The sequence below is a fragment of the Papilio xuthus genome, unplaced genomic scaffold (assembly GCF_000836235.2).
Source record: "Papilio xuthus unplaced genomic scaffold, Pxut_1.1 DF824655.1, whole genome shotgun sequence".
NCBI classification, from domain to species: domain Eukaryota; kingdom Metazoa; phylum Arthropoda; class Insecta; order Lepidoptera; family Papilionidae; genus Papilio; species Papilio xuthus.
The window spans coordinates 1,091,568-1,106,462 of NW_013533994.1; the positions used below are offsets into that span (position 1 = coordinate 1,091,568).

Here is a 14,895-nt window from a genome sequence, read left to right on the forward strand (position 1 = left end):
ATGCACTATGGTTTTTTTTTAAACAGCCCAAAAATTATAGAGAAACTTATGAGTGGGATAGACACAATTTTCAAGATGGAGGATCTCCGTTTGCGTTCAATTTGTACCATAGACTAATAGAGTTTCGTCTGCCTGGCTTACATGTGAAAAGCAAATCAGTGAACCGGCTCGCATCTCAGCTCAATTTGTACCTACATTGCTGCAACCAGTTCTGTTTTGCGTTTCAAGCTCCGAGGTACTAGCCACCGGCAGCACGGGGCTCGTTGACTCACATACATACATTGAGTTGGGGTTCAATAAGTAAATTATCTGTTCACAGGTCGATGCGCTAACTGCGATGTACTATTGTGTGTCTATTTAAGATAGATTAGTTTGCAAACTAACGCTTGTAAAATATCGAACTATTTTTGTATGAGGATTAATGTCGTACTAAATGGACGGTTGTCATAGTGTCAAACCGTCGCGCACAACGAATAACTGTGAACTATCGAGAATCGGTCTTGTAATAAAATTAATTGATCAAATGTTATACTAAAATTTAGGTATTTTATAACTTTTTAAGTTTATTAAAGTTATTTGGCTATTTATTACACAATTAATTTAAAAAAAATTTTTTTTGGTCGTCAACACCGCAATTTTTGTTTTAATGTCTTATTTCTTTATGTAATTATGAAGGATAAAGTAGGAATAGAAAGAAACAATTTTATTTATATCGTAAATCAAAAAGAATAATCACGAATTTTTGATTGCAAGTTCTATGAGAACACCCAAGAACACCATCGAAAATCGAAAAAACTCAATCGATTTTACTGCCATATCTAGTGAATTGTCAATAGAATTGTCAAACTAATATATCTTAAATAGACACACTATAGTGCATCGCAGTTAGCGCATCGAGCTGCGAACAAATAATTTACTTATTGACCCCAACTCAACGGTTCAAGTCAGAGTACATAAAATAGGTTCAAGTTTACGAGGGCTCCTCCCTTATTGGTCAAAATGTGACGCTGTCAAGATGACATCGTTATTGATTAATTTTGTCCGAGTGCCATAAGGTCCTTGTGGGACTATAAGTTTATGTTTTTATAATAAACAGATATCAAGTGCGTGTTGTATAAAAACAAAGAAAAAGAAAATGGGTATTGAATTTCGAGATTTAGATAAGAAGTCAATAGACGATAGTGATACTGATTTCAGTGATGAAAGTGGGGAAATGGGTGTCCTTGGTTAGTTTCAATAAATCTAATTCTTATGCATTTATCATTTTTATTACTTAATTCTTGAATTATGATCATTGTTTATTTATTGTTATGATTTTTAAAATAGAAATATTTTGTTTAAAACTTTTAGTACTAGTGTTATTCTTAAACATCATTATCACTAACAAATGCTGTTGGCTCCAGTTTTTGTCATTGTTGAAGTTATATGTTGCATAACAAACTGATGTTAAACTAAATGACTTAAAACATTTCCCATATTACATTTTATTAACTGATCACTATAAAATATTTAAATCCAGATACGGATACTGACGATTATGAAGAAGGTGAGCCATCAAATATGGAAGAAGCAGAAAACGAAACAATCAGATCTAATAGTGAGTTAGATCAAAGTGATGATGAGGAGGATGAAGTGGTTAAAGCTATCAAGGTAGAGAAATCTAAACCAAGGGATCATCCTCCCGCAATAACCTGCGAAGATTTTATTGTTGATATGTCTTTTAGTCCATCTCACAATTTAATTGCTTTAGCAAACATAATGGGTGATGTATTACTATATGAATATAATAATGATGAAAACAAATTGTTAAACACTTTGGAGTTACATGTTAAGGCTTGTAGAGATATAGAATTCAATGAAGCAGGTGATATAATTTTTACAGCTGGAAAAGTAAGTTATAACTATTTTTATTATTTCAAACTCGCTGTTGCCCGCAACTCCGTTCGGGCGTAATAAAAACAAACTAAATAAGAACCTGTGTGTTCTCCCAGACAATGTTCCAAATTTCAGCGAGATCCATGTAGCCTTTCCAGGGAGATGGCTTCAAAGAAACATCCATCTAAACATTCACATTTATAATAAGTAAGATAAGTTAAAATTTTTGTCATATTTAAATAAGTGTTGAAAGAGTACAAGTTTAACAGTAATTTATTTATAATACAGCTAATATTATTTTTGTATTGTTCAGGACAAAGCAATTATTGCTACTGATGTAGAAACTGGAAAATTAAAGCGCTGTTATGAAAATGCGCATGAAGAACCAGTTTACAAGTTGTTATGTTTAGAAAACAACAAATTTGTAACAGGTAAATTTAGATACAACAAAAATTATATTTTATATAAACTATTTTTATTATTACCCCAATTGAAATACAATCCAAATGAAACTGCAGAGAAAAACCTGTTGCCATATTCAGCTACAGTTTGTCCATCATATGACAAATAGTTTGGCAATTTATTAGGGATGGGTTGAGTAAAACCGGTTTTCAATCTTTTCAAGTTGCGATGGTTGTTTCATGCAGCTTGAAATTATTATTATATTAATTCATATTTAATTATTCAAAACTAAATAAAGAAATAAAATTTTAAACCAAATATTGAGGGGTTGAGATAATAAGGTATTTAATTTTTTTTTCTGTTAACTGTGTAAGACAAAACAAAATTAATTTAATATGTACTAAAAAACAACTTAATTATAACATTTATTTGTTTCGTCTATTTTTGAACAAGAACAATTCTTAATAGCTTATAGTTGTTCGTTATGCAGGTCTGGTCCAACACTGTGACACCCATCCAATACGTAGGATACTAACATTCATTACATATTTTCGATCCTTCGAAGGTGTTAGTTGTCTAACTTATATCATAAAATAGACAAACTGTATCACTTGTTTGTTTGGAGAAACATTAACATAAAATTGAAATTTATTATTACTCGTAGCAATCTTTCAGCAATATAAAAGCGGAAAGGGATTTTTATAGGGATATAAAAATATAAACAAAAGAGTATTAAGTGCTATTAATTATTTACAGGTGATGATGGAGGAACTGTTAAACTGTGGGATCTCAGGAAACCGGATCCATTTTTAAGCATAAAAATTGGTGATGAACATGTTTCCGACATGATAACAAATGAATCTGAAAAATATTTAGTTTGCGCAGGTGGCGACGGAGTTCTAACATCCATAGATTTAAAAGGCAGGTATGTAAATATCTGTTTGTGATGAAAACATTTACTAATGCTAATAATACATATAGTGCAAAGGCTTATTAAAACTATTTTAGTAAGAATCAACACTAGAATTAATATGTTTTATTTCTTATAATGATTTGTGCAAAAGGTTAGCTTAGATGACTACTTATTAGAAAATAAATATAAAAATTGTGTCACTGAATTCTGTTTCAGTAAAATATACACAACCTCGGAAGACTATGATTCAGAGTTAACATGTATGGGACTTTTCCGCTCGGACACCAAATTATTGGTAGGATCATCAAAAGGAAAACTCTACCTATTTAATTGGATGGAGTTTGGTCTGCACAGTGATGAGTATGTGGGTGAGAAACATTCACTACAATGCATGGTTCCAGTTACACAAAATATTGTTGTGACATCTGGGGAAGATGGAATTTTAAGAGCAGCACATATGTTTCCTCAAAGACAATTGGGAATAGTGGGCCAACACAGCTTGCCTGTTGAATGTCTGGATATCAGTCATGATGGACAGTACATAGCATCATGTTCTCACAATAATGATGTAAAATTTTGGAATATATCCTACTTTGAAACAATTGACTCGCTTATTGATGTAAATCATAAACAAAATAAGAGAAAGGATATGAGCAACAATCTACCTTCAAGTAGCGTAAAAAATGCCTCCGACTTTTTTTCGGGTCTTGTGTAAATTTTTTTGTAAAAATAAAGTGCATGTAGCTGTTATTATGCCGGGTTTATATATTAACTGTTAATTACAAGAAAACAACTTATTACATACTTAGATTTCTAGAAAACTTAGAATTAAAAATGTAACATTTATTTCGCATTGCAACAAAACTGTTTTTTAATGCGAGAGAAATAACGAGAGATGATTTATGGCAGTAGGGAATAAGTAGACATCAGCATTTAATTTTATTATTGTTTGAAATACTTCAAGGATTTAGAAAACTTCCAAAATTAAAAGAATTAACTAAAAAAAATGAAACAACTGTATGTTATAGTTCTTCATGTTTAATCTTTTTTGGACTTGGGAATGACCAAAACTCTGAAGGTAAGCCTTTGACATCTCTTTCTCTCTTCACAAATGCTGAGTATGAGGACACACAATTGCCAATGAAATAGTTAGCTTGGCCTAATATAGCTAAATCTAAATGAGGGTTTGATTGTTCCAATTTTACAATACTTACATCAAACTGTTGTAAAGCTAACTTAAAATCATCAATTAAGTGGTTTGCATCTGAAGCTACAAAAATATATTTTATATCATTTAATTTTTTCAATGCTCGCTTCACTTGTCTGAAAATAAAAATGTCTTAGAAAATATTGGTATTCAACAAAAATATGTAAGACTTAACAAAATAAATAAAATACATAACCAACTTTGTGTTTACTTACTTTATTATATCTGATTTATCTGGGTAACACATTGATTGTGTTAACAAACCTCTTTCATTTTTATAACCCACACATTGTGGTGCAGCAAATAATCTTGGACTATCCTTAACATGTTGGCAAGCTCTTATCCAATCCTGACCATTCCTCAAATGTAAACCTATGAAACCTCCACCGCTCATATTATTTTTGATAAAAGCTCTTGACTTATTCACTATGTTTTGATTCCATTTTAAATATTTATGTAGGTGCACATTTTCCTCTTGAACAGGGAAGCTGGCTGGAGCACCTACAAGTTTAATAATCGTAAATCACTATGGAATATGGATTAATTAAATATTTGCTGACCTCTATGGATATTATTGGAAAGGTTGCTACTTGGAAATGTCAGCTACTATGCAATAATCCATTCATCTATAATCAAATGGAAAGTATACAAGTTGTGGTATTTTATACCAAATTGAAGACAATAAAATTGGCACAAAATATCACAGCTTCTATTCTCCAGTGGATTATAGAGATCAATATTTATTGATAATGTATGTATGCAACTAATTCTACATAAACACCTAATTATTGTGAAATAAATATATTATATAAAGGACCTGGTTGGGGAACTACTTTTTATTTATTATAGGATGGTACGCTGAATTTAGAAGTGGTGGAGATTTGTTGCCTACCTTTGATCAATGGAGAAGAAGCTTCTTCTGAACTCAGAAAGAGCATACTTACCTTACTAGAAGCAGTATTGCATATTTTAGGTTAAAACATACTCTTTTGTAGCCATGTTGACATTTGTGATATCAATCATTGGTGGTTTAAGTGTTAAATAATGTGTTTAACTAAACAGAGTCTAACTTTATTTTTAAAGTAAAACAGTTAATTACCTGTTTATTGATAAAAATTAGCCATAACTTTCCAAATAACTGGCCATGCCTTGCTTACCCTACAACACCATGCTTGGCTTACCCTACAATTGCATGATACCTGACCCTTAAGATAATTTGATAAATTATTTTGCATCCTTTAGCTTCCTCTGTTAAGGAGAAGTCAAGCCATTATGTTAATTGGTCCAACAAAATAAGAAGTAAACATATTACAAAAATTACCTGTAAAGGCTAAAACTGGCCAATCTGTTAATGGATATTTTTGTTTCCATTTACCCATCATTGCTTGGTTATGGGCATCATAATTCAGTGGTCCATAAAATTCGGAACCTACAAACTCTATATTAAAAGTATCCCAAAAAGGGCCAAAAGGATTTCCCGACTTTGCATTACAACTATTTTGTACTTCACCACTTCTCTGGACATAACAAAAAGATATTCTTTTTTGTGGTTGCCAAATATTAGGGGCTATGTCATTCATAAAATCATCCATTGAAATCACTCTATGGTATAAAGCCAGAGACTCCACTTTAAAATATGTAGTAAAAGGTACTTGAATTGACTTCATTTCTCCATACCGGTATTCAACCCATGGTGGCAGAACAAGTGTACGGTTTATTCCTTTACTGAATGCTAAGGCTCCTAAAAAGTGGTCTGCTTGATTACCAAATCTACCTGAAAATTTATGAAAAATGAATTAAATTAAGTAAGCTATGAAAAAAGGAATTTTCTTATAAAACGGGAAGAAAATTCCACGTAACAATATCATCCATCATACTTCGAATCAGATGATTTTGCCGTTTCTTTTTGGGCAAAATTATATTTCAAAATCATTTAGCCTCATATTCCATCATATAATCACTAAGCACACAAGTAGTCGAAAATAACATACCCATGCAGGGACAATATACAACATATCCATCATTATTATAACTTAAACTATTAACAAAATTAAATGCTAAAAAAATCAGCAACATCTTTCTTCTTTCTAGCACGTAATTAGGAGCCTGAAATCGCAAAATATAACCCAGACAACATCTTTATTACTTTTATTCCAATTTTATTTTATATTGTGTCTATTTACGATAGATTACTTTGACAATTCATGATATGGGTCGAGTAAAATCGATAAGGAATGTTTTCGATTTTTGGTTGTTGTTCTTATAAAATTTGCAATCGGAAATTTCGTGACTATTGTTTTTGAATTACATTGTAAGTAAAATTATTTCTTTCTATTCCTATTTTATTCTTCATAACAACGTAAATAAGTAAAACAATAAACCAAAAATTGTGGTGCTGATAAACAAAGAAGAAATGTATTTAATTTTTTTTTATTAATTGTGCAATACATAGCCAAATAGCTGTATTAAATTCAAAAAGTTATAAAATACCTAAATTATAGTACCCATTTGTTCGATTAATTTTATTTCAAGATCGATTCTCGATAGTCCACAGTTATTCGCGCTATGGTTTGAGATACACTAGAGACGACACATTGATAGTGACGTCGCGAGCTATGATTGGTGTTTGAGATCGAGGCGGGCAAAAAAAAAATGCGACTTAAATCATTTTAATTTAATTTCAGGCAAACAATTAGGGTCTGAAAATGTTATTATATGCTTTTAAATCCTGCCTTTTATTTATAAAACATAACATTATTTAAATTTGTGACATTAGTACACATTGGTACATACCAATACACAGACCTATTTATAAGAAAGTTCTGGTATTTTATGTACTCTTTGATAGTAGTATTAATCGCCATTTTCTTTTACCTTCATGTTGGTAAGAAAATCTAGTTTTTGCCTGTCATTTATTTACTTGGATAACTCAAAAGGTAAAGTTATAATAATTAAAGTAGTTTAAAAAAAATTGCAATAATGGCTAATATAGCTGCAAAACGTATAAAAAGAGAATTTAAAGAAGTAATGAAAAGCGAGGAAGTAGCGGATGGAACTTTGAAATTAGAACTGGTTAATAACAGCTGGACAGAATTAAAAGGACAAATAGCTGGTCCTTCAGAAACTCCATATGAAGGGGGAAAATTCATTCTTGAGATAAAAGTACCGGAGACATATCCTTTTAATCCACCTAAAATTCGGTTTTTGACGCGAATTTGGCATCCCAATGTATCCTCAGTGACAGGTGCGATCTGTTTGGATATCTTGAAGGATCAATGGGCTGCAGCGTTAACTCTGAGGACCGTGCTACTCTCTATACAGGCTTTACTTTCTGCTGCGGAACCGAACGACCCACAGGATGCGGTTGTTGCAAAACAATATAGGGAGAACATTGAACTATTTCACTTAACTGCACAGCATTGGACTAATGTTTATGCAGGTGGTCCAAACGTGATATTAGATTTCGTGCAAAAGGTGCAAATGCTTACTGATATGGGTGTTGATGAAAATCAGGCTCGGGTGGCATTGTCAACTTTTGATTGGGAGTTAGAACGAGCTACAGAACAGTTGTTCAGTTAGTCTTGCTATTTTGTTGTAATTTAAGAGTTTGATACATACACACAGCAATTAATGATACCTCACATATGTTAGTGTTTTTGGTAGAGTTTTATATATGCAGGACTAAGGATATTTTACCATTAATTAAAATAAAAAGAAATTGTGTTTGGAAAACAAGTTTCCTTTGCTTTTCCATTTATTATGGTACATACTTAAAGCTAGATGTGCTTTTCATGTAGTTTTGTTTCAAGTTCAAAACTAGGGTTTTTAATAAAAAACATTTAAGTTCGCTTGTAGTATACAATATTGTTAATGAAACATAAAATATTATTAGCTTTATTTTAAATGCATTCAGTTTATTTTATCCTTGATATATGTTTAAAGAAGACTAAAAAGTTTTCTTAAATATTGAAAATGTAAAAAAAGAAAGGTAAATTATGCAACAAATAAAGTCTTAGGACATAGTCACTTTAGTTTTGGGAAAAATAAATTTATCTTTTCTCTTTGATTCATGGTCAATAATAAATGATTTTTTAAATTTCTTGGCTGTGTGATAGTTATTGAAAGGGACTAAACCTGTCGCCAAGTACTAATAAATGTTAATTTTTTACAATTACTAAAGGATTAACCAACTGATAATAATTGTAAAAAATACACAACTATTCCAATAATTATAGTATATGTGATGGGTTTTTTTTTAAATAAATTGTGTAATCTGTAAAGAAGTAAACTGGTTTTGAATTTTGTTTTTAGGTGAAATATTAATAGGCCTCAATATAGCAACCAACTAATTGTGTAAAACTGAAAATCCTTTTTAATTTTACTGTGGTTTTTCCAATGCCATAACACATGTACAGATAAAAATATTTATCTTTGTTTTTGAAAGTGAATCTGAGGGATTACAATATTTGGACATCAGTTTTAGCAGTTACAGCCCATGGTTGCATTTGGAGCTCTGTGTTAATTCTATGAAACACTTGAGCCTCAATGTTTCCTAAGTGCCTCCATTGTACCACAAAATTATATATGTATTTGTAAAATTATGAATCAAGATTTCTGTTTCACATGATTAATTGGATACACAAAAATCATTACCTTATATTTTTTCTTAGCCATACTCCGCTACTATATATAGTACCTTTAATTTTGCCACATGTAAAGCTTTTGAAGTTTGTTATAAACATTTTCATGATGACAATCCTTATTATTCTGAATTGTTATAATTAAAATGGTCACATATTTAAACACAATTTTTTATATAACTTTTTAAGGCAAGTGCATTTTTTCTCCTGTCATATTGACATTGTAAATGATTTTGTTGTGGAAAATTCATCCATAAAGTACATAAATATTAGTAACTAGTTTAATGTTTTGTAAATTTGATGACTGATACATCTAAAAGTCATCAAGAACTAGAGAAAGTGTTGTATGTAATTTTTGTTTTAGTATATATGTGAAAATTTATAAAAATATGAATTTAAAACAATTATTTTGTATTACTTTTTCTTCCAATCATCATCATCATTTAATCAATTATCATCCTCTATGTCAGTGGTTCCCAAACTTATTTTGTCTACCGCCCACTGAGAATAAATATTTTTTAAGTGCCCCCATATTTTCACATATTTAAAAACCACTATAACTTCAAATTAATTAATTATTGTGATCTTTATATGTATATAAACGGAGAATTCTAAACGAAACTTTTACTATAACCCGCAACTTGAGATCTGCAGCGCCCACAAGGGGGCGTTATTGCCCACTTCGGGAAAGATTGCTCTATGTAATCAAAAATCATTGTATGTTTGTCCACAATTGACTACCTGAAAACTTAGTGCATTATTCGTACTATGAAACTTCGCTGCAACAATCAACATTTGCTTGTTGTCTTATGATCCTAAAATGTCGTTCCTATAAAATTAAACAGAAATGTGGAAAACAAGCAAACGGTCGCTGATTTCGCTAATACCAAGTGACTTTAACTTGTAGATACAATGCCTACCTAAGTCCGTTCGTGCACAAGACATTATAAATCTTCGAAACCCGGCAATTTTTGTCGTTAAGCGACATAAGCAATACATAGAGGTTCCTACACATTGCCAATCGCCGACATTTTATTCTTTTGTTGCCATCATCAGTCGCACGCCATTGTGAACATCGTCGTGAGAAAAGTCGGTGCGATTTTTAAAATGATGGAGCAAATCTATATAGTTGCCAGAAGACACAGACACTTTAGTAAAAGCAATTCTGTGATTCTTCTGATTGTGCGTGTCGGAGGCATAATTTCAAGTCCACTTTCCTTTGAAGGTGGGAGTGTAATGGATTTGACGGAGAAGGGAACTCATAGGAAAGGTATTTATCCCTTTATGTGCTTCCTCTCCTCTTTCACTCATGAGGCGAAATTGCTTCCGCTTCACGCCTGTCATTTGTAGTCATGGTAATACACCTGTGGAGCCGACCAATTCGAGCAAGAGATATTGCGCTGGCGTCTACCACTGTTATATTAGTGAAGAACCTACTCATAGTACGGGAGGCAAATGGGCGAAGCGGGCATTAAGGCCCTTCGTAAATCTTTGAAACTCGGAGAATCAAAGATACGTACACGTACACCGTACACGTTATAGGGCCAGTTAACTTATACCGGAGGATCGGTCGCGTTTTGTCGGTCTCTAGTCAAATGTATAGAAAAACACTTGAGATGGTACGTTACGGTATCGAGCGTACAGCATCTATTTCGTTTCCGTATTGTTGGTCAGCAAATAATTCGGCCACTTGATAGTCTTTTTATTTATTGAGGATGTAACCAATATCGACGATTCCTTTTTCGGTCTCGTTGCTTTCAAATAGCAATTATTTCAATAGACTTCATTTTAAAATTCAATATCACACGACACAACCTCTCTGTTGATACTAAACTGATCACACGCGCAATGTATCAGATCTCTTTTCACCGAATAGATGCAACGGATGATAGATAATCTCGACGCATTTTCCATTTGATATGAACCAATCCATAATTACATTAACTCTCAATCATATCAACATCTATAGAGAACAGGCTGTTTTTCTTATTGGCTACCAAATCATTAACAAACTTTGCTATGAAGACATGATGTTTTACACAATTGGTAAACTCTTACATGAAAAATTAAGATTAATAAATAAAAAAATTGTGACAAATAAAAGAAAAACAAAGCATATGTTACATAATTTTATTAAGCTTTCACAGCATAAACACGAGGTGGGAACAAGGATTTCTTCCTAATTTCCTTGCGTGTTTTCAGTTTGGCTTCATGTTTTGTTAGAGCCTTACGCATAGCACGGGTCTTCTTGGGTCTAAGGTCTAATGGCTTGTATTTTTTATTCTTGTAGTGATTTCGGAGATTCACCTTCATCTTCTGATGGTAAACAATGTAGACTCGTGCGATAGCTTTCCTCACAACTCGTCTGTAAAAGAACAATTACATCAGAACAATGTACAAATTAGTAGCAACATTGTCCCCTTTATGAACATAACAAATATTAAGGTAGTATATGATAACCACAACACCAAAATTTCATTATAATTGGTTTAGCTACTAAAGTTGTTGTTGTTAATCCTTTGGCTTAGCTACTAGTTTTTAGGTTAAAGCGCAGTTTATGATTAAATAGTTGGATCAGGACCTGGTATAAAAGGCTAATAGAGTTTATCACAAATGAGACTATGCACTAAGACCTTTTATAAACAAATATGAGAATTTATCTTTAATAATTGTAGTTGTATAGTTGCCTACACTTATCCTCTGTTGGTACACCAACAACAAAATATTAGGTATCTTGTTGTTGGTGTACAAATACTAAAATAACTAGGTATACTTCTGGTATTGTAAAATTATAATTTTTGGATCCAGGTCCAGCTAAGAAAGGTTTATAACTATTTACACATGAAATATCTTAATATGATCATAATAAACGATTGGCCTACACGTTTACACACTGACAAAGCGTCTACTTTGTTGTAAATTTTAAGCGAATAGTTTAAACTGATAAGAAATGTCATCGTTTTATTAATTTTTGGTCATAATTAACTTACATTTTGGAGAGTTTTGAAGCAACACCACCGGTGACTTTGGCAACTCTCAGATTTGTCAACTCAGTCTTCAACTCTTCAAGTTGCTTGAAGAGTTCCTTCTTATCCTTAGTTCGCAATTCGGAGCACTTGACTTTACCCTGTTTTAAGAAATGAAGAATAAAACTAATGCACTTTCTTTGTATAACACCACTTTTAACTTTGTTTTGCAGTTTAAAATATTAGTAACATAGTAAATGAATATGAAAACAACGCAAAGCTGTCCCATTGTTAAGGTTAGAATCAATAACTATTTCAATACAATCAGAATTACAGAAATATTTTTTAGCATGTGTTGAATTTATGTCGCTTTACACTATGCGATTAAAAGTTTGTATATTTAGTTACTGATTTCAATCCTAAAAATGGATTTTAACTTAAAAATATCGTACCATTTTGAAAATTACACCACCTGTCACCACTATTTTGACATAAAGAAATTTGAAAGACACAGAATTTTCATACGAGCGTTGACATTCGGCAAAGAAAAAGAGCAAAGCAAAGAGTATGACCTGAGATAATTTATGTCATTTGATTTTATCACAGGCTATATAAAGCAAAAGTATATAAAACAGTGTTTTGAGTGTTAAATTGTAATGAAATTCTAACAGGAGTTTACAGTACAGCAAGTTTTTATGTTTTATTTAAAAAAAATACAAGCACATTTTATCGTGTACGATTACAGACCATAGTATAGCTCAACAAACTTATTTTGACCCGGTGGGCATAAGTGACTCTATAGTCAAACAAGGATATATGAACTGACGGAAGGCGCTAGTATCGCGGTTGGTTTTTTGTCAAAATATACATAAAATATAAGGCTATCTGGCCCAGCATAAGTCAAAGTCGTTGAGATAGCCTGAATTCGTCCATAATTTACCCTGATCGACTACATAATGAAAAGGATATGTCTTAATCATATTAAAATTAATAATTCAATTTAAGGTAAGTATAACTTCAATATTACATGAATAAATACATGCAAAGTAAGAAGGTTCTATATTTGATAACATCGAAAGAAAGAAACATAAAAGAAAAAATTATGTTGAGTGAGATTTGAACTCTATCCTTTCATATTTTTTTTTTAGAATTTCATCTCTACGTGTGTGTATTGTGCCGATGTAATGCACCGTATGACACTCCGGGGCAGAAGACGAATCGAATGACACCTGACTTCCAAAAATTGGTTGTAGTTTAGGCTCTAGCTCGTCGCTATGGTATTTACATTCATACAAACCCACAAAATAAAAACAAACTTACATCCGCGGGAATAATCATTACCCTCTTTGTCAAACGGTTAAATCATCTTGTATTTAGGATCATCGTATAGAAATGTTAAATAAAATAAGCTGCTATATTAAACATTCATAAATTTAATTTATTGTGCAAGTTATTTATATTTAGCTTATTAACCTTTTTCACCATTTGTGTAAATAAAATATTACTCAATTCTTCCCATCTACAATAAAATAATTAAATATGATTTGAATAAATACTTAGCTTAAAAGTAACTATGTATTTTTAAAGCATTTTATACTTAATTTTAAAATATTTCTTAGCAAAATTTAAGGCTCGGTATTAACAATAACAATTGTATGAAGTTGAGGGCAAATTGCCGACGTAGAAAAATACAAGAGCAACAACCGTTCCTAGGAACGCTTCTGAGCCCACTTCATGTCATCTGCGCGGGGCTTACAGCCGGTGAGCGCCTCTATGACCATCTCCAATGTCGACCAGAAGTGCAGCTTCTCCAGGGGCCAGTTCAGCCAACCAGTGGTGATGCAGAAGTAAGTCTCGTGCGGCGCTACGTGGTGTATGCGGTGGTGGCGGCGAGGCAGCACTATGTGCCACTCTTGCAGCCACACCACCCACACCGGCAGACCGAAGTACGTATGTGACCATTTGTGTATCTGGAGATGAACAAGAGCAGAGTAAAAAGGCAGTAAATTAAAAAGAAAAAATACCCGGACTATTTTTTTACCATCGTAAGCATAATTCTGAACGGTGAAATGAAATATTCGTAGCTTTAATAATTTGCGTGCTGGAAATAGATCGGAATGTTTGGAACAATATATGAGAACCCCGACAAGTCCCCATGCGAAAAAAAAATCAAGGTCGAAGGTTTAAAAATGTCCATATCAGAATTCACTCTCATGACATGCACATTCCATCTTTTGCTTTTCAATTCCTCTAATCACTGAAACAACTCTCAGACTTCTTCTATGATACATGACGTATCTCTGTTACCTGTAATCTTCTTTCATTCAAAACTATGGTAGTTGTTGAACTACCTACTATAGAGATAGAATTCAATTTTGTCAAATGTTACGATCTTCTTGCGCACCTTGATTGCTTCGTTACTTATGACGCTGTCGCTGCTACGATAATTATGGGCACCTTGCATGTACTCATATATTTGACGCTGTGTATGTACCGATGTATTTGAGCAGGGTGAATGTATCTATTATTTTGAGGACTTTTGTTGTACCGATATAATTGATTACTTTTGGTGTACCTATATATTTGCATATCATGTCTGTTACGATCTATATGACGCTGACTATACATGATTTTTTTGATAAATGAAATTACGTTCAATAGTAATTATTGTATAGTTTTTCGTATTTATTATAAAATTACAAATCTTCATAGACCGCACTCATACTTTCCTGTTTGTAATTAAATCGATCGGTTGTTAACTACTGAAGGTTATTACTAATTATTCATGCGGCCGCGTAAAAGCTATGAATTATAAACGAATTAACGATGGACAAGTTTCTTTTTTTAAATAGAACATAATATACATGACATCGAAAGCGAATTTGGTGGGGG

At 32.2% G+C, this 14,895-nt stretch overlaps 5 protein-coding genes across 7 annotated transcripts in view; 2 read left to right on the top strand and 3 right to left on the bottom strand.

Moving 5' to 3' along the window:
- The first annotated feature begins 862 nt into the window (after positions 1-862).
- Positions 863-4,115, top strand: LOC106127693 (WD repeat-containing protein 55 homolog). The gene is made up of 5 exons (XM_013325894.1): positions 863-1,226; positions 1,520-1,890; positions 2,189-2,306; positions 3,034-3,202; positions 3,407-4,115. The coding sequence occupies exons 1-5, from the start codon at positions 1,136-1,138 to the stop codon at positions 3,903-3,905; spliced, it is 1,248 nt and encodes a 415-aa protein (XP_013181348.1). The 5' UTR covers positions 863-1,135; the 3' UTR covers positions 3,906-4,115.
- A 95-nt stretch (positions 4,116-4,210) lies between these two features.
- Positions 4,211-6,615, bottom strand: pofut1 (protein-O-fucosyltransferase 1). The gene is made up of 4 exons (XM_013325895.1): positions 6,389-6,615; positions 5,719-6,171; positions 4,613-4,898; positions 4,211-4,513 (listed from the first exon to the last, which is right to left on the bottom strand). Exons 1-4 carry the CDS (start codon positions 6,471-6,473, stop codon positions 4,213-4,215), a joined length of 1,125 nt encoding a protein of 374 aa, XP_013181349.1. The 5' UTR covers positions 6,474-6,615; the 3' UTR covers positions 4,211-4,212.
- Positions 6,616-7,269: 654 nt separating this feature from the next.
- On the top strand, positions 7,270-9,441 carry Ubc4 (ubiquitin conjugating enzyme 4). Its single transcript, XM_013325991.1, has one exon. It carries the CDS (start codon positions 7,377-7,379, stop codon positions 7,974-7,976), a length of 600 nt encoding a protein of 199 aa, XP_013181445.1. The 5' UTR covers positions 7,270-7,376; the 3' UTR covers positions 7,977-9,441.
- Positions 9,442-11,153: 1,712 nt separating this feature from the next.
- RpL35 (ribosomal protein L35) lies at positions 11,154-12,485 on the bottom strand. Its single transcript, NM_001312411.1, has 3 exons — positions 12,456-12,485; positions 12,028-12,164; positions 11,154-11,402 (listed from the first exon to the last, which is right to left on the bottom strand). Exons 1-3 carry the CDS (start codon positions 12,456-12,458, stop codon positions 11,171-11,173), a joined length of 372 nt encoding a protein of 123 aa, NP_001299340.1. The 5' UTR covers positions 12,459-12,485; the 3' UTR covers positions 11,154-11,170.
- Positions 12,486-13,475: 990 nt separating this feature from the next.
- Kua (Plasmanylethanolamine desaturase Kua) overlaps positions 13,476-14,895 on the bottom strand; it is a 6,599-nt gene continuing 5,179 nt past the window's right edge. For all 3 annotated transcript variants that reach the window (XM_013325924.1, XM_013325922.1, XM_013325923.1), the window contains exon 5: positions 13,476-13,973. In XM_013325924.1, the coding sequence (XP_013181378.1) occupies positions 13,713-13,973 (261 nt within the window). In that variant the 3' untranslated portion in view covers positions 13,476-13,712. The remainder of the gene's footprint in view (positions 13,974-14,895) is intronic.